We start from the raw sequence: 26590 nt of genomic DNA, 5'->3' as shown, positions 1-26590 counted from the left end.
AATATTATTTGATCTGAGAGTGTCTAAAAATGTTTGGTACATATTTGCCCACGTGCGTGCCTTTAAGCTTCGGGATTTTGTTCTCGATGCAGCCATTGAGACCCCTTGCGTGGATCTGAGACTGTTGAACACCACTGAACATTGCTGTTAAGCAAACAAATGCTAGTTAAGGCTGCAAGAGAGTGTCTATTTAAATTGAAAATGTGCCAGCTGTGTTTATACCATTAGGAGCGAACTTCCCAATTAAACTGTTGATACTATAAATACAGCACACAACTGTCTCAGAAGTGGGGCTGACATCAGCATTTTTCTGGCACTCATTCCCCGCCTTTGAGAACCATCAACCCCAAGTCGACTGCCAGAGCGGGGAACACGTGAGGCCGTTCCAGGGCATCTGGTGTCGTCGTCTCATTTGGGGGATGACACATGCCAGCCTTGCTTGCTGATTGGTTCTTTCTCAACCAGATCTTATATTAAAGGAAGTGTTTGCGTGTTGACTCCCTGCCAAGAAAATGTCCCATAGATGACATTGGCTTTGTGGGTTTGGAAGAATCCCCCTGCAGCGAATCCTTCCATGAATACACATTGTGCCTCTAGGTCCTTATGCCTGAAATAAACACAACAGCTCCTGCATGGACCGTCTGAGATGGATATATCCAAGTTCTGCTTCTGAGGAGTGCACAGAGTTGGAGGAGTCTTAGGAAATGCAGCTCATCTTGGAACAGCAGGCCCTCCCTTACCCAAATCTGAAAGTTTTCTTCTTCTTTCTTAAGTGATTTTTCAGTGCCCGAAACCAGGGCTCTGTAAAAGAATATTCTCTTGACCAAAGGCGTAGCTGGGTGCCTACAAATTGCAGAGTGTGGTAGCTGCCTGCTCACTCCTGTTTCCGTGGTCCATGGCAGCAATATGTCCGCTCTCTGGCTGAGCTGCCGTCTACTTCACTGTGAGATAAGCCACTTTTGTTTGACAAGGAAGAAAAATGCGAGTGTGTGTGCTCTTGCCCTTGCAGGGTGCACATCCTGAGGAGTGAGTGTCCTGGGGCTCAAAGCTCTGGGTTGCTTTATCCCATAGTCAGAACTTTACCCCTTGTCAGAAGCATTACGTTGCATGGTTTGGGGCTGTTTCTGTGCAATTGGCATATGCCTATTTTTGATGTTTCCAAGGAAGGTGGATTTCTTTTTATGTTCCAGAGGATAGTCTCCGTATGTTCCCATTTTTTTTTTTTTTTCTCGAATGCTAGTAGGAACCTCTTGACTTCAGCTCTCTGGTCTCCCAGCTTTCTGTGACTGAACAAGGTGCTCAGATGGGTCACCCACACCTCTTTCCCTCCCATGTCTCTCTGTTCTGTGAGTTCTCTTTCTGTCCCACCCAGGCCTTGCCCTAGTCACCCTCTCTTTCCTCTGCTTCCCGCCCAAGGGAGAGAGGCAGAACACACAGTCCTGTGGCGATCAAGAAAGCATTAAAATTCGGAATCCAAAAGCCAATGGAGCAACAGAGAAGCTCAAAATAAAGTGCACAAGAGATAGAAATGTTTCCTGACGCTGTTCCATTTTTTAAGCACTAAAATGAGCATCAGCTGTCATTTTTCATTGAGAAGACATTCCCATCTTATTCCTGCCCAGCCACTTGGCACAGTTGTCATCACCTCCTGCCACCTGCACTTAGGCCGTGCACGCCACGCTCATGAAATCCCCACTCTGCTGCCCGAGACCCAAGAAAATTAAAAGGGTTCCCCAGCCTGGGGACGGGTTTTGGATTACCCAGATGTTGAGTTTCAGAGCCCATGCTCTGTTTTTTAAGGTGTGAATTAGGAATTACTAGAAGTGTGTTTCTCACCAGGCCTGCCAGTTTTAACAGAAAAGAAAAAAGGATTCATTAAATCTGAGTTTCAGATAAACAGAAAATATTGTACGATGTATAAATGTGTCCCAGATTTTGCATGGTGTGGACTTAGCCTGAAAAATCTGATATGTGTGTTTAACTGGGTGTCTGTATTGTATTTGTCTATCCAGTTTATTTATCATCTAAAACTTTGCAGTTTTTACAGAGCCTATTCACCGTCACTGTCTACAGATTGTTTCTTGAACAACACAGAGACACATCCTGAGAGATTTCTGAGACCTCGAATTCGATGACGGGTGTCTGGATAGTGGAACCTGCTTCTGTGTCATTTGCTTGTCTCCTGTGGTCTGGCTGCTGCTGACCAGACCCTCAGCATCATATTCTCGGTGGACGCCCGCCTTGTCGAGGGTGTTTCTCCCAGTGGCTGGTAGACTAGTGCAGGAGGCTCCCTGTGTACACTAACCATTTGTAATCTTGGCTGCTCGGTGCCTGGGAAAGCAATCGTGCACACATAAAGAAAGGAACATAGAATCAACTCCCTGATTAATATTTTCCACCTGACCTTTGACAGTGCGTGTCACATGATGGGTTAATCCACAACAAGCAGAAAAGACATGTGTTTGTGTTATTGTCCTGTTTGCAGCACACCTCTTAGCAAGGGCAGAACATAAAAGATATTTCCTTGATATCAAAGGACAATTCTGACTTGGAGAACAATGACCAGTATTCTAGTGTGATGTATGTCCATTCTCTGCTTGCTTATAAGATATTTCTGTTTCTTTGCAGCAATTTGGTAAAATCTTAGATGTTGAAATTATTTTTAATGAGCGAGGCTCAAAGGTAAGCCACTTAATTCACCTTAGAGTTGCGTAGCTTCTGTAACGTGTTGGCTGTGGATAGGGAAACAACTGCACTGTTTGAATGAGCGCCTTGTGAAACACACTCCCCTGGGAGTGCACGCAGGCACTGCCTCCAGTTTCCAAAACGCTGGGAAACACACGGGGCTCATTTAAGAATGTCTAGGGGGTCATTTAAAATTCCTGGGATTTTGCTACATATATAAACATAATATATATGCAAGCTTCCAGAGGAAAATTACCCATGCTTAAAAAAATAATGATGTTGCTACATTTTTTTGTTTTTCAGTGATAATTATGTTCTTTATATTAAAAAGTGAGTTGATAGTCTGAAGAGCAGGTAAATATGAGATTATTCTGTATTAATAAAGTGCAGTTCTTTTCCTGGGTTGCAGGGGAGAAGATTTGTATACACCAACCTTTTGAATGTGACTTTATTCCTTAGTATGTTTACCCAGCCTCGTTTGGAAATTTGCCTTGCTGCAAGTTGGTTGGTTTAGGAAACCAAATTGTAAACGGATTTTCCCAAGCTGAAGTGCTGGGAAAAGTGAGGCACTGTCTGGAAGGAATCCCATAGCTTCAGGATAGAAATCCGGTGGGAAAGGGGCACAAAAACCTCCTGTGTGTCAGGGCTTTGTCAGTGTGGTCCTGGCCTAGTTGCATCAGCCTCATCCCAGTACTTGTTAGAAATGTAGAAATGCACAGTTTCAAGTGCCCCAGACCTCCTGAATCAGAAACTAATAACCCGGGACCCAGCCATCTGCGTCTTCACACATCATGTCTGCATTGTAGACAAGTACCAGGCCTTTCCCTGAGGACAGACTACCCCTGTCCTCATACTCCTGTACCCACAGAAAATGCAACAGCCTCATCAAATTCTCTCTCTGTGTTTTTCTTTGTGTATTTGAGAGGTAGAGCTATAGACGGAGAGAAAGGTCTTCCATCCCCTGGTTCACTCCCCAAATGGCCGCAGTGACTGGAGCTGGGCCCATCCGAAGCCAGGAGTGGGAGCTTCCTCTGGGTATCCCATGCAGGTGCAGGGGCCCAAGCACTTGGGTCATCTTCCACTGCTTTCCCAGGCCATAGGAGAGAGCTGGATCTGAAGAGGAGTAGCGGGAACATGAACGGGTGTCCATATGGGGGGCCGGCGCTGCAGGCAGAGTCTCAGCACGCTACACCACAGCGCCGGCCCCCCTTAATCTCTCTTGAAAACAGAGCTTCGGGCCTGTGTGCAGAAGCTGAGTGACAACAGGGAGCAATGCTGGAAAGGGATGGGGGCGATGGCCTTTGCAACTTGCTGGTGAACACTTTGGAAGGCTCTGTCCTCTGCCCAAGACAGTCAGGAATGTGAAGTTCCCGTCTGCTTGCCTGATCAGACTGTAAAGGCAGGGATAGAGAGAAATTGCTCACCAGGTCCAAAGAGGTACTGATCTGGGCCACAAGACTTCCATGACACAGGCAGCTTGGGATGCGTCGGGGTTCAGGAGGGCTCCCAGGCACTGCTGGTGTCGCCTAATGTGTCACAGGCCATGGTGCCAGCTCCCCTGGGTCTGTGACCTCCTCTTCCCCATGAATCAAATATTTGCATTTATCTTTCCTTCCACAGTCTGCACCTGCCTCGCTCCTAAGTAGGTTTACGATTAACTCAAGAGGACGATGTTGCTCGAATTGAGGGAAGAAAATTCCAGTATTCTCTCTCCTATAGACAAAATGATATTGTGATCTGACAGATGGATAAAAAAAAAATCAATCCATTATACTCTGTGGTTTTGCTCATTCAGCCACCTTGTGAACCTTCTATAACTTAGATATTTGACAGTCATTCTTGTAATATGTCCGTAGTTTGACCTCTAGGCTGGGGCAGAAATGAGTTAACTCTTCTTCTGCTGATTGTATGAAAATCATTACAGAGACGATTTCTATACTGCAGAGCAAGCAGCGCTGAGAGAAAAATGTGCTCAAAGCAAACCCTTTCCACTCCGGCTGGATGAAGTCTTAGCACAGTTGTGGAAATTGACCTGGAGTTTTGGCCAGTTTTGTGCTGAGTCTGTCTCCCTCTGTAGCACCACTGCCTCCAAAGATATGTTGTGCATTTGTTTGTGTTAATTTGTATTTTGTTTGGTAACTTTGGCCAGTTGAAGAAAGCTGTTTAATTCCTGTTGAGAGCAGTTTCTGGGGGCATTGGATGAGTCTTGTTTGCTATTTCGAACGTACAATGGTGATGCTATTTTTAAGCCTCCTTCTGTCATTCCCATGATTAGCCCGTCTCTGGGGGGCTTGAGGAAAAAGTCCATTTAAGTTTGCTGCATCCAGAGCCTCACTTTGTTAAGTTGGTTTTTGTCTTTGGGATTAGGAAGTATCGAGAACAGACTCTCTCGGTGGGTCCCAGTCCCTCTGATGGAAGTTTGCTCGTGCAGGTGCTGGAGCTGGCTGGTCAGGTTTGGCTGGACGTCCTGGAGGCGGGAACTGCTCAGTGGGGGCAGCAGCCTTCCTGGGCGTACTGTCCATGTTGGGGATGACCCTTTATGAGGAAAGGCCTCATTAGCGGAATAGTTCCATTTCTGTGGTTGAGAAATCTGAACTGTGGTTATGACCTTTCTGTCATTTGGTACTGGAGAGGCAGCCAGGACCGGGATGGGCCCGTGAAAGCCAGGAACTCACCTTGCACCAGTTTCTTCTCTCTGGAACAGACCCCGAGGCCAGTTACTTGGCACTGAGTAAGGATGACTCAACAGGTTCCTGCTTTGAAATATGAGTTACCTGCCTGATGTTTCCAGCTGTCATCCTTTCTATTTTTTAAAGAGTTATTTTTATTTATTTATTTGAAAGATTGACTGATTCACTCCCCAAATGGCCACAGGGGCTGGAGCTGGGCCAATCGGAAGACAGGAGCCAGGAGCTTCTTCTGGGTCTCCCACATGGGTGCAGAAGCCCAAGCACTTGGGCCATCTTCCTCTGCTTTCCCAGGCCATTGCAGAGAGCTGGATCAGAAGTGGAGCAGCTGGGACTTAAAACGCCGCCCATATGGGACGGTGCCCATATGGGATGCTGGTACTGTAGGCGGAGACTTTACCCACCATGATGCCACTGGCCCCAAGGCATTCATCCTTTCATGGTGGACCTGAGATGGTGTTTAAAACATAAAGCAATCAATGTATTGAATCTAAGAGAAGAAAGTTATCACCTACAAATATGAAAGACGAAAAAGATCAAATAACTAGGATACAAGAAGGTCAGAACCTGAAAGGAAGATGTTAAAGTCAGCAATTGAAGCGGGTCCGGCGGTCCAGCTTACAGTCCTTGTTAATGATGCCTTTATCTCGTCATCCATCATAGGACAGGAGAGCCACACATGTCTCTTTTCTGGTAGCATTGTACCTCTTCTCAGCTCTGCTGCTCCATCAGGTAAACTCTGGGCAGTGTCTCTTATCCACCAGTCCACAGGTACCTGATTCATTTCTGTGTGGCTTTTCTTGCACTCTTGGTTTTTAAGGCACTGACACAGCAGCTCTCATCCAGACCCTGTGCTCCTCAAAGCTGAGATAGAATATGCTTATTTTGATCTCCTTTTTAAGGTGTAGATAAAACTATAGTCTCCTTAAGGACTGAGAGTTGCCACTTGGTTAGATGGAATTCTGACCAGAAGGCAGGCTGCGCACCTGCTGTGATATGGGGGCTCTCTGATAACGGAAAGGCTAGGGCAGCATCTCTCCAGTCAGGGAAAACTCTCCAGATGAGAATTAGGGAAAAGAATTAGGATCAGGGAGACCATGTGACTTCTCATGTGGGTGGGAGATAGAATTATCTGATGGAACCTGTAGGAAAAGCTAATTGATTGTCTGAGAATTGTTTCTAGAGCAGGCTCTTTTGACTCCAACTTTGCTGAATCTCAAATAGTCATCCCAACAGCTTGAAATGAGAAGTACTGAGCCACTGAAAAAAGGAGAGAAGCCTATCAGAAACAGTGATAATATTTGTTGGAATAAGCAGTAGGTTCCCTTTACAAAAGCAATGTAAGAACTTAAGAATAGAGTAGGTGTTTACATTGTAGTTTAGGAGTGTCCCTTGGGATTCAAAGTACAGCTCCTTCTCTTCCACTGTGCTTGACATACACAATGCTAGTTTCAGTCTAGTAGGCTTGCCTTGGCTTCAGAAGTGAAGAACAAGATGCTTTTAGGACAGTACCGGGCTTGGGGCTGGGTGCTTAGCCTCACCTGACTACACGCTTGCTGTGCAGTAGTGTTTATGGCTGCCATCTCCACAGACAGCAATGGTGTCACTCAGTTCTCCATCTGTTAGCCTGGGGCTGTGCCCTCTCTTTTCTTGCCTGATGAGCTAATATAAATTCAAATTCCTCATTTCTCTTACGACCTCTTAAATACATGGCAGGACTACTGATGCTAGGGAGTTAGGCTGATCTGGGAGGAAGAGAACATCGCTAAGAAGCCTCAGACGTGTGACTGGGGCCGTCTCCGTCAGCTGGCCATCCTCCACGCATTCTCTCTCTGCTCTGTGGATTAGCCCATGGAAACCAGAAATGGAAAGATTCTTTTATTCCAGAATACTGGGAGCTTGCTTTTGATGGTACATAACGGTATCACAGATCATGGGTATCCCATTGCCGAGCCACATAGTTCAGTTTTGTTTTTTCTTTTTCTTTTTTTTTTTTTTTTGCAAATTTCTGGGCTCTACTCCAGGATTCTGACCCAGCAGATATGCAGCAAAGCCCATGTGAATCTCAATATTTAAAGTGCCCTCCAGTTCCTTCTTAAATGCAGCCAGGTTTGGAACACACTGACCAGAAAGAAGATAGAGCTATATAATAGAGGAGAATCCAAAAATCTGGCTTTTCCCCTTTGAAGAGCTATTATTCCAAAGTATTCGGTTAGCAGTTGTATGTGAGTGCCCCAAATGGATACAAGTGTATAAAGACTAAGCATAACTGATGTGGAGTATGCAGTCCTAGATTAATCAAGTAGGTGCATCGTAATCGTAACCCCTTGTGAGAAAGATTATGATAGGTAATTCAGACCAAGGCTCCAAATTAGAGACCTTAACGTTTTCTCTCTGTATAGAGTCCTGACAAATGATTGTTTGCCCTCACTTGCTATACCCACAGCCCATGTCTTCAAGGGCTCAGCCCATCTGTGCTGTTGGAACATTGTCTGTTGGCCAGCCCAAGTATCCACTTTGGAGATCACTGTAGAAATCCAATGTGGAAATGGGAGGTAACACCAGTTGGTTATTCCTAGCACTTACTAGGTAATGACTGGGTATTTAATGAGTAAAAATGAAGATCATACCATCCCTAACTAGCCTGAGGGCCGTCTGCACGTTTATGTAAGTATTACGCAGTGCAAACAGGAGTCTAACCTACTGCATATTTCACTCAGCTTTGTGAGAACCCGAAGAGGCTGGGTATTTACATTGGAATGGTTCAAAAGGTTGGTGTATATTTCTGAACAAGATACACACATATTTTAGGGGTTTTTGAAAATGTCATATTTTCTATGCTCCTCTTAGGAACAAAGTCAGTGAAGACAGATGATGAAATTTGTCAGTAGGGGGTTGAGTGGGGTTTGTTGAGACTGAAATATTAGAAGTACAATGTAAAAATGCTAAAATCAAGGGGTATTTGTTATGTGACTAAAGGAGAAAGTACTCAGTATTACTATAATGACTTTCTAATAACGAAATTTCATTACGTTGCTCCCTGTCGATATGGCAATCAAATACCAGCATAGGATTCGTTTTCAGTTCCCTTTAAGTTGATGAAGTAGGGTGGGAAGTTGTCCAGTTCATAAGCATGTGTGCAGTTTGTGGGGTGGGAAAGAATGACGACAAAAACATTACTTGAATTGTTTGCATTATTAATCAACTGAAGTTTATTTCTATTCATTTCATATGTTTTTTTGTTTATTAGATCAAAGAGTTTTCAGATTTATTATAAAAAAAGGTCTTTCCTTTTTTTAGGCTTTTAATTTTTATTTTTTGAGAAGTAAAGGCTGTAGAATTGACAAATCTGAGTAACCCTAAAATTGCATGAAGGAGAGATGTTCTTAAAACCACATGGCATGACTCTGTAGGCAATATTAGATGATTCTGGCATTCATTGTTGAATTTTGTGCACACGTTTTATTTTATTTTATTTTTAATTTGCATGTCAAGAAAGTGGTTCCCTTTTTTTCTTGTTATTTCGTTTTATTCTCTGTGAAGACACTGTAAATTTATTTTGATCTCATTTTCTTTTCGTTAGATTTATTTTCTTCTGTAGTGACATTTAGAAAGGTATTTTTGGTATCATTCTTTGAATTCTTCAGGGGTTACAGCTAACTGGTGACAGAAAAAAAATCTTGTTCACATTTGTCGCTTAATTATTGCACATCTTAGTACTCTTATAATTTCTCTAATTTGCATGTTACAGAACCGAAGCCAGGACAAGAAATAGAAATTAAAGCGAGAGAACGTTGCCAAGTGGTCGTGGACTGAAATAATAATCTGCATGTTGTTTTCCCTTCTCCCTCCTGCATGCAGGGATTTGGTTTCGTAACTTTCGAAAATAGTGCCGATGCGGACAGGGCGAGGGAGAAATTACACGGCACCGTGGTAGAGGGCCGTAAAATCGAGGTGCATGTTCAAAATATTTTCCTTTTCCTCTTTTTGATAAGTGTCTGCTTCACGCTCATTCGTTGTTCCAGGTGCATCATTGGCGTCTTGTATGTGACCCTATTCCCTTCTCATTGTTTATATATACATATATATACTTATATTTATATATAAAAAGGAAAAATGGCCTTACTTTTTTTTTTTAATTTTACTTTGTTACGTTATTCTTATTACTGGTTTGAAAGGTGGATGGCAAACGTGAGACAGAAGAAAGGTTAATTGGAAAGTTGTTTTTGTTCTTTTATTTTCCATGTTTTATGATCACTGGGTGCAGTAGGTTTCCAAAGAGTAGACAGTGTTAACAAAGCTAGCCAAATGCAGGAGAGCAGCTTCTTTATCTTTCCACTTCAGGGTTGAAGAGGGATCCGCAGTGGTTTTCAAATTCAAGCAAATTGTGAAAGAAGTAGCATTGGATGGATTTGTTTAAAAAAAAAAAAATGAGAGGTCTTTATCAGTAAACCTTTCATTTTTTTTTTTTTTTAAGAGAAGCCAGTTTGAAAGTTTGCAGTTTTTGGATGATTCTGTAAATGAGCAAACAGGATTTCCTGTTCAATATCTGACCCTTGCTCATAAAAACATAAAGACCAAAATTCTAACGCTCAGAATCTGTTCTTTGTACCACTGGGATCTCCCTCAACATAGACACAGGGTCATATTTGTTAAAACTTAAAAAAAAAAAAAACCAGTTAAAAATGCTGTAGTCCTTGGAGTAAGATGTTGCATATTTTGCCTTTCATTTTCCCCCTTCGACGGTAACGCTTAGGCCCCTCACCAAACTCTCAGTAACCATGGTAACTGTACACAAAGCCATGCTGGCGATGGTGGTGAATGGTAAGTGGTGAAGCCCATCTGCCGTTTCACGTATTTAGTGCTGATCTCTCTCTACATATATCTATATCTACCACGTGAATTTTTTTGACTTGTTGTATTAAGTTTTCTTGATGCTCTACTTTCTTGGATATTGGTACGCCTGTAACTGAGTGTACGTTCTAAGCTAGCCTGGGAGGCACTGACTGGATTGAGTTATGACCGGTGCACATCTTACTCAGATCGTTAACTCCATATTGTGTTAAACAATGCACCCTCTCTTTTATCCTTTTGTTAGCTGTGACTTTAAAGCTTGAATGACTTGTTAATTCTTGCGATGACAAAGGCTCTTGTTCCCAGTGTTGAATGCTAGATGTTGCTTCCTGATGGTCCTTCCCTCCCAAAGTGTTGCACACGGCTAAAATTGTTTGTCCCCCCCCCCCTTTTTTTTTGACATTTATGTTCCCGTGTACCTTGTCTCTTCTCTCTTCTACTCCACTGCATGTTCTTTCATATGAACTTTATGTTTAAAATATATTTATTGTTTCTGTGTTACCATGGAGTACACGCATGCTTTTAAATCTTCAATTATGCAGTATCTTTTAATTTGCTTTTACTGTCTCTTTATTAAACTTTTAAATGATATGACATTGCTTTATTGAAATGATTTGTAAGTTAAAATGGTTATGAAGTAAATGTAATTATAAAAATGTATGATTTTGTTATGCACCTACTGCCTTTTATAAATTAAAATGCATTTTAGTTTTTTTTTAATAAGTAGTCACAGTCATAATGCATGCAACTAATGGGATTGTGGGCTGGCCCTGGAATATTTGTTCATTGGAGTTTTCTATGTACATAGGTAAATAATGCCACAGCACGTGTAATGACAAATAAAAAGACCGTCAACCCTTATACAAATGGTAAGTGGAGACTGGCCTTTCCCGAGAAGTATCCCTACGTCTTGTTCTGTAACGTCAGCCAGCCAGGGAGTCTGTTTGAGCCGTGTTTGATGCAGCCTGGCCCTGTGACCCTGCTGCCGACCTGCTCAGTGAGACGCACGAGTCAGTTCAGTGATTTCCACAGCAAAGGCAAATGTCGCTCTCGGGTTAAGGATGCCTGTGCGTGGGCCTGTCTCTGCAGGGTGACTCCCACATGGGCCTGCGATGGCGTGAATTACATGCAAATTAGTTTGGTTCATTTAGTTTGCGATTTTCATAGTAAATTGAAAGGAGGGTGGAGCTCTTTTGGCTGGTTGGCTGGTTCTCACTAGTTGTTGCTGGAAGCCTGACCACATCCTGTGGTGCTGGGTTTGGAACTCTTCTCTGGAGGGAGCAGGCTTTCGCCATGGCTGGGAAGGGCCCTTGCGACAGTCCCACAGGTACAGCGGGTGTGGGAGGGGATCAGTTGTTCCTCTCAAGGTGACCCAGGTAAGGATGTCACTGTGTATCATAGACACCTTCAAGGCGATGCTCTCGTAGAGAGAGTTCACGTATATATGAGAAGTTATTAAAAGTACCCATTTTTATTCTCTCGTCCTTCTCAAGATGAATAATCTGCTATGGTAATCAGATCTGAGATGGTTTCCAAAAGTTTGTGAAAATGGAATTAAAAGAGAATGCCCATTTTCCATAAATGTTTGGTGTACCCTCATAATTAATTGTCCCCAAAATTTAAAAGAATGTAGTGCAATAAAGTTTTATACCCATTGAAATGGACAGTACCAAGGCCAGGAAGCATTCATTAATGAATTAAAAAAATTTACATTATAAGCCGGTGCCTCGGCTCAATAGGCTAATCCTCCACCTAGCGGTGCCGGCACACCAGGTTCTAGTCCCAGTCAGGGTGCCGGATTCTGTCCCGGTTGCCCCTCTTCCAGGCCAGCTCTCTGCTGTGGCCAGGGAGTGCAGTGGAGGATGGCCCAAGTGCTTGGGCCCTGCACCTGCGTGGGAGACCAGGATAAGCACCTGGCTCCTGGCTTCGGATCAGTGTGGTGTGCCACTTGCGGCGGCCATTGGAAGGTGAACCAACGGCAAAGGAAGACCTTTCTCTCTGTCTCTCTCTCTCTCTCTCTCTCTCTCTCTCTCTCGCTGTCCACTCTGCCTGTTAAAAAAAAAAAATTTACATTATAAACAGATGCACAGCATGGTTTCAGCTAAGTTATCATATGAGTTGAGACTGGAAGATATCTTTCTTTGATTTGTATTTTCAAAACTAATTTAATTTGATTACTGTCAAATGGAAAATATATGGAGTTTCCATTTTTAATCTCAGTTGTACGTGGCAGATGAAATACTTAAAGAATTAAGCAGAAGAATTAAAGTCAAGGGTCAATTTTATGTTCAGTAGTTTCAGAGCCAACCACTTTTGACACCAAAGTAAGCCCATCTTTTAATTTCATTTTTCTGTGAACTTAAAAAAAAATTAGAGTGAGAGCTCCCATCTGCTGGTTCACACCTCGCATTCCTAAAATGGTGAGGCTTGGATCCACTAAAGCCAGGAGCCTCAAGTTGATCTCAAAGCAGTAGAAAATAGAACAGTGGGTGTCAGAGCCTGGGACAGCATGGGGTAGATGGGGCTGGAGAGAGGTTGGCAAGTGGACACAGGGGTGCAGCTTCTGGACAGGAGGAGTCGCCCCTAATCCCCTGTAGCGCAGGAGGGTAGCTATGGCCAACAGCAACTAACTGACTGTCCAGAAAGGCTAATAGGGAGGATTTTTAACATTCCCAATATAAGAAAATTATATACATATATATACTATTTTTATATATATAATAATAAATATTCCAGTTATCCTGACCTGATCATGCCATATTGTATACATGTGTTGAAAGGCCATACTTAACCTGAAAAATATATGGTTACTGTGTATCAAATTTTTTTTTTTTTGACAGGCAGAGTGGACAGTGAGAGAGAGAGAGACAGAGAGAAAGGTCTTCCTTTGCCGTTGGTTCACCCTCCAATGGCCGCCGTGGCCGGTGCGCTGCGGCCGGCGCACCACTTATCCTGGTCTCCCATGGGGTGCAGGGCCCAAGCACTTGGGCCATCCTCCACTGCACTCCCTGACCACAGCAGAGAGCTGGCCTGGAAGAGGGGCAACCGGGACAGAATCCAGTGCCCAGACCGGGACTAGAACCTGGTGTGCCGGCGCCGCAAGGTGGAGGATTAGTCTAGTGAGCCGCGGCGCCGGCCACGTGTATCAAATTTAAAAGCACATACACATATATAATTTTTTTCCCAAAGATTTATTTATTTGAAAGGCGGAGTTACAGAGAGGCAGAAGCAGAGAGACAGAGAGAGAGGTCTTCCATCCACTGGTTCACTCCCCAAGTGGCCACAACAGCCAGAACAGTGCAGTTCTGAAGCCAGGAGCCAGGTACTTCTTCCAGGTCTCCCAAGGACATGGGCCATCTTCTACTGCCTTCACAGGCCATGGCAGAGAGCTGGATCAGAAGTGGAGCAGCCGGGACTCGAACCAGCGCCCCTTTGGGATGCTGACACGGCAGTTGACGGCTTTACCCACTATGCCACAGCACTGGCCCCACATACATAATTATGTAATTAAAGAAAGAACACTCCATAGCCATGCAGTGCTGTTTCCCAGGAATGAATCATGTGGGCTGTCTCATCCAGGGACCTCAGCAGTGGCACTCTGAGATCTCCAGTGTGGGTGGACAGTGACAATAATACTGATTTTTAAAATTTCAAATCAGTGACTTCTATAGGAGAAATTGTGGAGGTCTTTGATATTCGAAGGAGAGTCATTCTCAGAGCTTTTCCAAGTTTTAACTTACGGGGATCCCCATAACAAATAAAGTCTCACATATATTGTAATACAATATGACAGAATATATGCAGTCCTTTGAGGCTTTTTTTTTTTGGACAGGCAGAGTGGACAGTGAGAGAGAGAGACAGAGAGAAAGGTCTTCCTTTGCCATTGGTTCACCCTCCAATGGCTGCCACCAGGTGCTTCTCCTGGTCTCCCATGGGGTGCAGGGCCCAAGCACCTGGGCCATCCTCCACTGCACTCCCTGGCCACAGCAGAGAGCTGGCCTGGAAGAGGGGTAACCGGGACAGAATCCGGCGCCCCGACCGGGACTAGAACCCGGGGTGCCGGCGCCGCAAGGCGGAGGATTAGCCTAGTGAGCCGCGGCGCCGTCCTGAGGCTCTTAAGAAGAGGATTTGTTATGGTGAGAGAGGATAGGTCAGGACCAGAAAGGTCACAGTGAAATGAGAATGTTAAGTAACCAGTGAGTGTGTCTCATTGACTCTGGAATTCGTGCCCATGAACCACAGAAGTTTGCTTCAGCGAAAATCTGAATTACCAGCGTCATTACATGTTGAGGAGATCGTCCAATGTGATATGCAGCTCTCCACGCCAGCATCCCCGTTGCCAGTCCCTTCAAGCGTGGGTCCAGCAAAGGCTTCTCAGCCCCAGGTGATGGGTGAGCCTGGACCCCCGTTTCTATAAGAAAGGGTCACAGCTCATGACATGGAGAATGTGTGTTCCATTCCCAGGCCGTTTGGATAGGGTGTAAGAGGAGACCAGAGGAAGAAAAGCAGGTGTTGGGAAATTCTACCTGTCAGAGAACTTCACCAGGAGGGAACTGGGCTGTCTGCCCAGGCCCAGCCTCCTCACAGAGCACTCACACTTGCTTATGTTCATCAGATATCAAAAGTCGGATCCGCAAAACAAGGTGACAGCTGGACTTGCGGGGACGTCTTGCTTGTTGGGAAGTGTGGGCGTTAGACCTGACTGTCCTGTTTTCTTAGTGATCTTGGGAAGGAGGGAAACTGGTCAGCGGTATCCAAGACTACAGAGCAGATGTTGTTCCCTCACCAGGCGTTAAACTGTAGACAAGTAGTTTAAACTGACGCTGTGACCCAGGTCCTCAGTCCTTGTGATAACTGTGGGAGTTAAAGTACTGAGCACAATGGTAGGTGTACAAAGTGCGTGGAGTACTATTTTTTGCCACTGGACATTTAGTTACACAGTCATTGCAGTGGTAAATAGTTGTCTCCCCCCCCCCTTTTTTTTTGCTGTAGGTTGTATGCTGAATTTTCTTAAATATTTAGTTTAAGGATCAAATATTCATTTATTATCAAGGGCTGAATAAGTAATGGCAACAAACAGATTGTGTCTGGAAACTCAGTTGTTTTGCGCTTTGATTTATATTTTCTTGTTTGGTAAAGCAAAACATTTCTCTACTGGGGGTAAGGGGATGGAAAAACACAGGGCAACAAGAAAAGATTGTGGACATCCGGCCGCCAAGCCAGGCGGACGATAGAGAGTAGTGGTGATTCTAACTGTAAGTTAAAGTGATATTCCCTAGTTACCGTCAATGCAGCTGTCCATGGGGAATTCTTTACTGCAAGTTGCCATTTTTACCAATATTTCAAGGTAACCAAAATCCTGTGTTGTAAATGAAATCTAAATGTTGGTAATAAATACATAATCACTTAAAAGAATTACTGACTGAGGGGCAGGCATTTAGCACAGTGGTGAAAACACTGCTTAGTATAGTCCACACCCTCATCAGAGTGCCTGAGCTAATGCAGTCTCTGGGAGCTGCAGATGATGGCTCATGCAGTTGGGTCCCTACCACTCACGTGAGAAACCTGGATTGAGTTCTGAGCTCCTGGCTCCAGCCCTGACACAGTCCTGACCATTGTGGGCATTTGGGGACTGAATAGCAGATGGGAGTGTGCTCTTTCCCTCTCCTTCTCAGTCTCTGTCTCCCATTCCCTCCTTTGCCTCTCAAACAAATAACAGTTAAAATACTGAGTAAACCAAAATGAAATGCATCTGAGTGCAATGTGCAACTCACTTCTCTTTGTCTTGGCATTTGGCTGTCAAGAAATTGCCTCCTTGTCCACTTTAGCTCCCAGCTCCCTGGTACCCTTAGTATAAATGTCTGTGGAAAGCATGTATATGCAATTTAAGAAAAAAAAAAAAACCTGTAGGGTATTTAAAGATCTTGCTGAGTTTCCTTCACATCCAACCCAACAGAGCCCCAGAGAAATCACGTCCTGATTTTATGGTGAGTGTATTTGGATCTGCCTTTTAGCACCAACACAGCAATAGCTAACACTGCAGATCTTGGATAGCATTTTTCTTTTTTTTTTTTTTAATTTATTTATTTGAAAGGCAGAGTTGAAGAGAAAGAGGGAGAGAGAGAGATCCTCCATCTGCAGGTTGACTCCCCTAGATGGCTGCAACAGCTGAAGGTAGGCCGGACCAAAACCAGGAGCTTCTTGCGGGTCTCCGTCGTGGGTGCAGGGGCCCAAGCACTTTGGTCATCTGCTGCTTTCCCAGGCCATCAGCAGGGAGCTGGATTGGAAGTGAAGCAGCCAGGACTCCAACCGGCACCCATATGGGAAGCTGATGCCACAGACAGCGACTTCACCCACTGAACCAGGGTGCTGGCCCAATCTTGGATAGCATTTTTCTAAAAGGGCCTAGCCTGTGACCTCTGACACTGAATTAAGGGAGGGAAAGCACTGATTTGAATGCTGCCCTTCAAGGCCCAGCCTCAAAAGGATCTCTGTAAACGGCTGGTGTTTCTTTTGCAGTGCCAGAGCCCAGCATGTCTGGTCTCTGCTCCATTGCCTTGTCACATGGGGTCCCTGAGAGGCTGGAATTGGTGGGTTTTCTCTCCTTTAGCTGTAAGCCTCATTGTTTGGTTTAATGTCCTTGATCAAAATCTCTGAATTTGCAAGGCCTGGGAATTGTATGCAGAATGCCTAAGAAATTAAAACAATGGGATCATTTTGTCCATCTTCCTGACAGCACAGGCTCCTATCTCCAGCAGGGTTGTCCCAAGGGTCTCTCCCAGGTACTATAAGGATTCACAGGGACTGTGAGTCTATTTGCATGTGATTTGAATACATTTACGTAAGCCTTGTGCACTCTGTAAGTCTGTGTGGAGGTGATTTTCAAGGGCTGGGTTCCTCCCGCCTTTCCTTGGAAGACAGTGATGTGTAACAGGGTCCTTCTGCCGGCGCCGCGGCTCACTAGGCTAATCCTCCACCTTGCGGCGCCGGCACACCGGGTTCTAGTCCCGGTCGGGGTGCCGGATTCTGTCCCAGTTGCCCCTCTTCCAGGCCAGCTCTCTGCTGTGGCCAGGAAGGCAGTGGGGGATGGCCCAGGTGCTTGGGCCCTGCACCCCATGGGAGACCAGGAGAAGCACCTGGCTCCTGGCTTCAGATCAGCGTGGTGCGCCAGCCGCAGCAGCCATTGGAGGGTGAACCAACGGCAAAGGAAGACCTTTCTCTCTGTCTCTCTCTCTCACTGTCCACTCTGCCTGTCAAAAAAAAAAAAAAAAAAAAAAAACAGGGTCCTTCTGCACTTGCTCTGTACTGTGCTTCCGGAAGTGGGTATGCAGAGGTGGGCGGGAGGCAGAATCCGAGCCCAGAGGGAATGCATCCATTAGAATTAGCCCTGTTCCTTTAGACTAAAACCAAGTGGCTGCTCATGGAGTGCCTGCTACTGAAACACAGTTTGAGGTGCTAGAGATGCAAGTTGAACTGCAACCTTGCCCCCTTTACTATTGATTTTAATGACGCAGGATGGTTATAAAAAAATCAAGAACAAGCAGAGATGGAAAGGAGATAAATCCAGGTAGCATGGACAGCTATGCAGAAAATAAAACTTGGAGTTGACTCAAAGATGGACTCCAGGAGAGGCCGGATAGCCACCTTCCGTGGCAAGCATGTCCTGGGGAAATGACCGTGACCTCCATAATTTCACAGGGGATTTGTGAGCAGCTGGAGAGAGCCCTCGAAGCAGAGGGAGCAGGAGGCACAAAATGCTCTGTGTCTAGCGTGGTCTTTGGCGCTTTGACCCAGATTCAAAAGGCCAGTGTCCGTGTAGCTTGGCCGGAGACAGTGGCGTACAATCAAGCAACTCAGGTTACAGCATCGAGCTTCTGGATCAAGTAGTGAAACATTTACGTTCAGTTCAGAAGGAGTCTGTTAAATACTAACTAGCAGAATGAGTTTCCTAATTTATTTTTGCATATCATTTTGGTCACTACAAATAGAATGGTGGGAAAGAAGGTAAAAGGAGATGGTGAGTGTTAGGGCATTTTTGCATTGGAATTTGTCCAGGTTTTTTTTTTTTTTTTTTTTTTTAATAGCAGTACCTTAGTCTGAGTCAGTGGCTTTCAGGAAGGGGAGAATTTTCCAAGTTTAAGCCGAGGAATGGATTGCACAGGATGTTTGAGGGTAATGGAAGAATCAAGCTCCTGATCAAACATTTTTGTACAACCAAGCAGTTGGGAATGCTGTTTGTTGCAGGGGACAACTTGTAAGGAACAAGATTCAGGAGTGGAGAGTGAGTAGAAGTTGAGTTTTCCTGCCTGTCACATGTTTCTGAAAGGTCTTTGTTATCCCTACAAGTGTGGGAGGGGAACAGAATTGTTGAGGAGAAAGGATCAGAGATGGGCAGAAGTGTGACAGCAACGCGGATGTGGTCATGATGGCCTGCACAGCCTCATTCCGTTTTGCAGCTCTCGCATTTCTAGTGGGGTCTTATAGAGGAGACCTTATTGGTTTCCTCTTTTAATTCAGGGTGGCAGAACTGAGATGGTGTGCATCTCTTCATGAGGGACAGTATCACTTAATATCCATTGTTTTTTGTTTGTTTGTTTTTGACAGGCAGAGTTAGACAGAGAGAGAGAGAGAGAGAGAGAGAGAAAGGTCTTCCTTTTTCCATTGGTTCTCCCCCTAAGTGGCCGCTACGGCTGGTGTGTTGCAGCCGGCACGCTGCGCCAATTCAAAGCCAGGAGCCAGGTGCTTCCTCCTGGTCTCCCATGCGGGTGCAGGGCCCAAGCACTTGGGCCATCCTCCACTGCACTCCCGGGCCACAGCAGAGAGCTGGACAGGAAGAGGAGAAACTGGGACAGAATCCGGCGCCCCGACCGGGACTAGAACCCAGGGTGCCGGTGCCGCAGGCGGAGGATTAGCCTAGTGAGCTGCGGCGCCGGCCAATTTCCATTGTTTTTATATTGAGTAGACATTTTCCATCAGCACACTTGGTAAGCTGATAGAAGACACATAGGTAAGTAGGTAAGTAGATAGGTGGATAGGTAGACAGGTGTATAGATGGGTAGACAGGCAGACAGACAGACTCATTGGTCCAAAGAAACGAAGATGATCAAGGCAAATGAGAGAAGCGTGATTTCTGGGCCATCTGAGATACCACTTAGAAATCTGTATCTTTACAAAAATAAAAGGCCATTGATACAACGTAGTATTCTTGAGAGGTACATCAAAGTTAGTTGACAGGTGCACACGCACAGAATGATATGCTGCAGGTTCATATACAAAAGGAATTACTTAAGGGAACTAATAGGGACATGTGTGGGGCTGAAATTGTGACACAGTGGATTAGGCTGCTGCTTGAAACACCAGCATTCCATGTCAGACTGCCAGGTTCAACTCCTGGCTACTGTACCTCTCATCCAGCTCCCTGCTAATGCACCTGGGAAGGCAGCAGAAGATGGCCCAGTTACCTGGGACCCTGTCACCCACGTGGGAAACCAGGAGGGAGTTCCTGGCTGATGGTTTCAGCATGGGCTGGACTTGGCCGTTGCAGCCACTTGGAGAGTGAACCTGTGGATTGAAGATCTCTGTTTCTCCTTCCTATCACTCTGCCTTTTAAATAAATTAATTTTTAAAACTAAGAACGTATACATGAAACAAAACCTGAGTGAATAGTGTGAACAAGGCTCCATCTTGTATAGCAATAAAATGTAGATCCATAAACAATTTAAAATAGGGAACAGAGGGAAGAAGAGAAGTGATAAATTCGCAGCCTAATGATTCATTTGATATGACTCCATATTCAAAGAAATGAAGGTTTAGATACACAGAGAACATGGATTAAATACGTCTGTAGCTTTGTTTTCAGCTACTTTGCTGTACGTGTTCTCATATTCCAAATGACTTGAACTGTAGACTGCAGTTTGAAGATTCTCAGGAATTGGTCATTTTCCTCTCTTAAGAGGTAGTGGAATTTCATTTGGTCGAATTGAAGTCATTTCCCACATTCATAAAGCACGTATTTGGAAATGCCTGGGGTCATTTTTGTTTTATATCACTAGAGAAATTCCTCTAAGGCAAGATGTGATTGCTATAAGAGAGGGAGGTGTCAGTATAAAGGCTCAGAAACCATGAGGGCAGTAGGACTCTGAGTATCATGTCTCTTTCTATAAGTCTAAAATGGTGCCCAGGAGTTCCATTAATATGCCTCCCAGTAGCAGAAATGTGACACTTTGTAAAACCCTGTCCTAAGATCAGTGTTTGGGCTGTAAACCACCTAGATTATTGAAGGTAAAACACAAAGTTTTTAGAAAGAAAACTATTCTTAGAAAGTTCTAGAACATTCTGGATTTCAGCAGATCCAGGGACCTATCTATAGAGACACTAATCTGCTGTCTTCCTTAGAGATCTCAGGAATACCTGTCAGATAGTCTTAGGGACACAAGCAAGAAGTCACACCTCTCCTTTATGGGAGGATTGTAGAGAGTTTTCATTGGCACAAATATCTTCTCCCACTTCCGAAATTTACCATTACTTTTTCTCAGGAACATGTAGTCAATTACCTTTTGCACTTGATCCCCTGCCCAAGAATACCAAGGCAAGGCGGCACACCTGTCCTTCTATGTCTTTCAAAAAATCTATAATGGATGTTTTCACAGGGACCAGCAGAAAATGATCACAAAACCCTAAAAGCCTGATGATTCTTTGGAGGTTGCTTCATAAACAATGCCACATGGGTCTAATGTGCTTCTGAGTTTGTGAATATTCTCCTGTGCTCTTTTCCTGAGTAAAAATGCCTAAAGCATCAGGATTCATTTTACTGGAAACTGTCCATCCAGAACACAGGAGTGTATTAATTTCATAGACAGGTTATTTGAAAATTACCTTAGATATGTGCACCAAGAATTTTTTTAAAGATTTATTTATTTAAGAGAGATTGAGAGAGACAGAGCAAGAGAGAGAGGTCTTCCATCCTCTGGCCCACTCCTCAAATGGCCACTATGGCTGCAGCTGGGCCAGTGGTCTCCCACTGGGTGCAGGGGCCCAATCACTTGGGTGGTATTCCTCTGCTTTCCCAGGCACATTAGCAAGGAGCTGGATCGAAAGTGGAGCAGCAGGGACTCAGACCAGCATCTATAGATGCCGGCTTTACCTGCTGTGCCACATGCTGGCCCTGATTAAGTATTTTACAGTTCCTCAATGCATTACAGTGTATTCCACAGTAAACCTCTAGGGAATATAGTATCATCTCCCTTGGTATACATAAAACAATTTAGAATTCTGTAATGTGTAGGGGTCATAATTAGGAATAACAACTGTCAGTGTGTTGCTGTTTCGAGTTTTGGTTATGTAAGCTTTCAGGTTTCTGTAAACTTAATGCAAAGGGAAGGGCATAAAGGATGGATTGCCAACAGTGATACATGAAATAAGACAAAAATTGAAATTGTTAGAGCGGCTCTAGTGAATATTGATACAGTTGAAAATTAATTACAACGTTATTTTCAAAAGGTTCACCTGTAGCTGGTCAGTAGTTTCCATTCCATTAACTTCGGCTGGCAGAAAATCAAAGGACGTAATTCCATTTTCTTATGTAAGGTTTTCAAATATTCATGCCCAACCTGTTTATCCTTTATATTGTAAAATTAAAAAAACACACACACACTTCAACCTCTTTGACTTTTGGTTCATTTGCAATGATGAAAGTTGTTGCATCAAGTGTAATAATGTTTCTGTCGATTTCTTTTAAGGCTGGAAATTGAATCCAGTTGTGGGTGCAGTCTACAGTCCCGAATTCTATGCAGGTAAAGAGTTTCTCTTTGCACGATGTCTTCTCCATCTTTTCTCAGTGTGCTTTGTCTGCCGATAATGGATTTTGTAAAATTATCTGAACCAAGTGAATCCCTGTCCTCCCAAGTTCTAAGTGACTTCTTTGGGCAAAACCAAGAGTTTTAAAAACCCTTTAAAAATTAAAGGGGAATCATGTAAGTCACATTTTTGATCACATGTGAGCCACTGCTCCTGTGACAGTCTTCACTGATTTTGCAAAAATTAAAAAAAAAAGCGTTGAGGCTTTGCTTAGTACATATTGAACAAATGGAGAGGGCTTCACGCTCACAGTACTTGAGTGTGCCTGAACGCGTCTTTTGACTGTACACATCCATTCAAAGTTGCATTTGTTTTCTGGCAAAGCAGAGAGTTGGCTTAATTATTCCAATAATGTAGTGGTGATTTGGAATTACCAAGAGAAGACCTTTTTAGAAAACTGGAAAAAATAAGTGGCCATCCCACATTAATCTCTTCCCTTAACCATCCTGCTTCTCTCTCTGCTGCTGCATGGATGTGTGTGTGTCTCCTCACCTCTCCCCTACCTTCCCTCTACTGGGAAACCTAGTGTCTCAGACAACTCAGTTGCCCGTTCTGGGGACAGCGTATGCAAAGCCACACGGCCGTGTTCATGTGTCGATGCACTTGGCTTAGCCTCTCGCTGCTGCCTGCTGTCTCCTTGCCCAGCAGTGAGGCGGCGCTGGGTGCCTAGAGCCTGGATAGTAGATTTGGCACATGGGTATGGAAGTCTTCCTGTGATGTGGGTCTTTGTAATAAATTATACTAAATGACCAATTGACCTAGAGCCATTTGGTGATTTCTCGAAGGTAAGTTGTACCCCTTGCTGTGTTTCTTCCCATGGAGACTTCAATTCTGTCATTTTCTGAGTCTTGAGCATTGACCCTGCAGGATGAGAAAGGAACAAAGAGAACTTAGCTACTCTAGGGTCATCAGCAATTTGATTAAATGTGGGAAGTATCAGAAGGCTCTGTATGCTAGCAAGCTCTTCATACTAGGTAGACAGAGTATGCCACTGGTCCTCAGGGAGTTTGACCAGCAGCCTAAGTTAAGTCCAGGAGACCCTCCCACTGTGGGTAACTGTGTGGACGCTGTGGGGAGCAGAGACTTAGCTCTAAGGCTTTCCGTGACTATGTCATGCACCCCACACAGAGCAGAGTGAGGACTGTGGAACCGTGCCCACACAGCCAGGGTTCCAACCTGACTCCTTTGCACACCAGCTGTGTGACTCTGGGAAAGTGATTCAACCTCTCTGTGCCTCAGTTTCTTTGTCAAAGGGGGATGATGATGATGAAAATCACAAGTGGATAGGTGTTCATTTAAATCAAGTGGGTTACACATCATGAGGGGTTCGTTGTAATATATACATGTTTGGTAAATAAAAATGGAACAGGGGATGTTCTGTTACTGTAAGGGGAAGAGAGCCACTCGCCGATTCTGCTAAATTCTGCGTGTCTCATTAGACCGAGAGATTGTTCGCTTTGCTCATGAGAGGATTGGTCTTCTCATTCTCAGCCTGTCCGTTGGTGGGGAATCAGCTTCTGGGCTCAGGGGTGTGGCAGTCCTTCAGGGAGCACAAAGACGCAGCAGGTACCATCGGCGCAGCTACTCCCTTGGCCAAAGGTGCAAAGAAAAGGAAGCCCCCAAGAGTGAGCGAGAGCATTCAGACAGCAGCTCCTGTGCACCTGCAGGCCCAGGGGACCGGGAGGAGACAGACGCTCCCCTCGTGCTCCGTGTGTGCACAGCAGCGAGCAGATTTCTGTCCCAAATGCTGAACTCAAGAGAAAGAAGCGAGAAGTCTTTCTGTGGGGAGGTGGGGTAGACATGTGACAGTTACGATCCAGACAGGAAAAGGCATTTTTCTGCTTCCTTGCACTGTTCATTCTGGTCACCCTAGGCTGGGAATCGGAGAAACACCATCTCCTGTACTTGGGCTTCTGGTCCCGTGTGTGCATGCACGTGGTCTTTAAGGGCCCGTTAAGATGGGGAGACAATTCAGACTCACTTATCTATCCCAGAAAAACTGATGTGCATGGCTTCCAGCGTGTGAGCACAGCCCTTCTGGTTAGCCCAGGGCTCAACCTCAGAAGTTAGCTCCTTAGGCTGCAGCAAGAGGATAGGTTTCGATAGGCGTGCGTGTTGCCTGCGTACTTGCTGTGGGTCAGGCACTGTTCGGAGTGCGTGGTGTCAATCAGTGTATTTGATTGTACTCTTGGCAGTTTTCCAGATGAGGCTGCTAAGGTACAACACGTCCGTAGCTAAGATTTCACAGCTGGTTAGAAGGCGGCCAGGCTCTGAGATCAGTCTTGAGTGGCCACAGAGCCTGTTGTGTTTGCAAGCAGGGTGCCTTGGGGTCTTTATAAATGATAAGGTGTTCGGATGTGACCTTGGTTGTGTCGTGTACATTTAAGGAGCTGAACAAGCGTAGAGTTATGTGGAAGAGCTTTGCCGATGAACTTGCCTGCAAGAAATGGGGCGCAGGAAAGCAGAGGCGACTTGAGGAACCGGAACGCCGGAGCTGCATGCCATCGAGCGCTGCCTTGCCCTGAACACCAGGCCCTTTGTCCCTCTGCTTCTGTAGTCAGGGTTCCCGGCACGCAGCTGTGAGGGCAGTCCTGCTGTGGTGTCCAGACGCCCCCGCATTTCCCTAGAAACAGTCGAAGCCCCACAGACCCCTGGACTACAGCAGCTTGCCTCTCACGTTCCGGGCCCTGTCTCCGTGGAGTGGATATGTGCTGAGAGATAGCTGTGGAATATATTCATTTCCATAAGCAGGTATAATTATTACTGTCATCCATCTGCACAGCCGTGACTAAGAATTTATGGGGCGTTTTAAATTTCCTCACCTGTGAAAATAGTCTGGGTTTTTCCTGGGATGTTGAGTGTGCCTCCAAGCTGAAACGGAGACCTTGTCATTGATTGGCTTTGGACATTGGGCAGGCCAGGCCTGTATCTGCCCAAGATAGAAAGCCCCACTTATTAGTCACGTCTGTGTGGAAGACTTTATGCTAATGACAGATTTCATAATATTCCCATCGTGTAATTATTGATTTTCTGAAGCTTATGCAGAATTAACAACCCAGCCTCCAATTGTCTCTCAGAATGGGGCATGAAAAGTTCACATATTTGGCAAATTAAAATCAATATTTTCAATCTCTCCTAAAGGTAATTTTCCTAATTTAGTGGACTTTTTCTTAACATTTATTTTCACTTTTAATTATAAAATGGCAAGTTATTGATTTTCCTATATAACCTTTTGAGGCCCCGAGTGCATTTTTATTGCTAACCCAGGGTGGGGGTGGGGACAGCCACAGCACTTCCTAATGGGGGCCTTTAATTACTTACTGAACAATATTAATTTGCTGTGATAAATTATGACATTTTCTCTCCCTCATACACACATTCCAGGGGAAGCATTTAGAAAGCAGTTAGGAAAGGTCTGTCATTTAGGGTGGTTTTACTGAGTTTTTCAAGTCCTATCTGTTAGACCTCTTGTGAATTCTTATCCAATAGCAGTCTCCACAGAAGTGGCCGAATGTAAATATATAATAAAAACAAAACATGCCGTGAACACACACGGGTGTCAATCGTCTGCAGAGACAGGCGGGTGTTTTCCCTGTAAATCTAAACAGCATTGATTATTTCCCTAAGTCTAGCCCTCCTCAGACGGCCTGAGGTTTATACTCAAGACAAATGATTGATAAGTCAATTAGAATCCAGATGGATCTTGTCGACTCTGGCCAGTGTCTGTGGCCGTATCATTTTGGAGTTGAAATAAAATTGAAGGCACGAAATAGCTGTGGATGATCTGTAAGAATCTGCCTCAGTTACGTATTGTAATTAGAAGCATTTTCAAGAATCCAGAGGAAGAGGCCTCAAAAGGGTTTTTTTTTTTTTTTAAAGATTTATTTCTGTATTTGAAAGAGTTACAGAGAAGGGAGAGGGACAGAGATCTTCCATTTGCGTTCCCCCTCAGATGGTCATGGGCACATGGCCAGGGCTGGGCCAGGCCGAGGACAGGAGCTTCCTCCAGGTCTCCTGCATGGGCAGCAGGGACCCAAGCTCTCAGGCCACCTTCTGCTGCCTTCCTAGGCCATTAACAGGGAGCTGGCTGGGAAGGGGAGTGGGCGGGACACGAGCCGGCATCTATGTGGTTTGCTGGCCTTGTGGGCAGTAGCTTTACCCACTATGCCACCATACTGGCCCCAGATGGAATTCTTAAACTTTCCCTTCCAGGGTGGGAAAGCCTTTTGCCTTCTAGTAAAAAATATTTTTTTAAGAAAAAGCAGTGTCTTTGAGAGATAACCATGATATCTAACTCAAAAAACTGTTGATTTAAAACTCCTTTAATCTTCATAAATAAGTAAAACAAAATACAAATAAATAACAGAAGGTTACCCAGAGTTGTCTGCATGGTACTGACAAATGGCGAATTTATCAGTTTCCCGGTTGCCAGTAAGATATACGCCGCGAGGCTCACCCACACGTATATCATAGCTGCCAACTCATTTCTGTGATTAAATATTCCATCA

General features: G+C 44.7%; 1 protein-coding gene across 50 annotated transcripts in view; it reads left to right on the top strand.

The window, feature by feature from the left end:
* Window positions 1-26590, top strand: part of RBFOX1 (RNA binding fox-1 homolog 1) — a 1595659-nt gene that overhangs the window by 1461521 nt on the left and 107548 nt on the right. For 49 of the 50 annotated variants that reach the window (XR_016225946.1, XR_016225944.1, XR_016225945.1 and 46 more), the window contains 4 exons: window positions 2629-2682; window positions 9234-9326; window positions 11035-11095; window positions 21965-22018. Coding sequence is in view for 45 of the 50 variants with exons in the window: in XM_070063963.2 (XP_069920064.1) it covers window positions 2629-2682; window positions 9234-9326; window positions 11035-11095; window positions 21965-22018 (262 nt within the window). In the remaining 5 variants the exon portion in view is untranslated. Of the gene's footprint in view, window positions 1-2628; window positions 2683-9123; window positions 9327-11034; window positions 11096-21964; window positions 22019-26590 lie in introns of those variants that run through there. The other variant, XM_089321261.1, reaches the window with a different exon arrangement.

The sequence above is a fragment of the Oryctolagus cuniculus genome, chromosome 19, assembly GCF_051225735.1.
Source record: "Oryctolagus cuniculus isolate XC-2025 breed Fujian yellow rabbit chromosome 19, ASM5122573v1, whole genome shotgun sequence".
Classification (NCBI taxonomy): domain Eukaryota; kingdom Metazoa; phylum Chordata; class Mammalia; order Lagomorpha; family Leporidae; genus Oryctolagus; species Oryctolagus cuniculus.
This window is presented reverse-complemented; position numbering and strand designations above follow the sequence as displayed.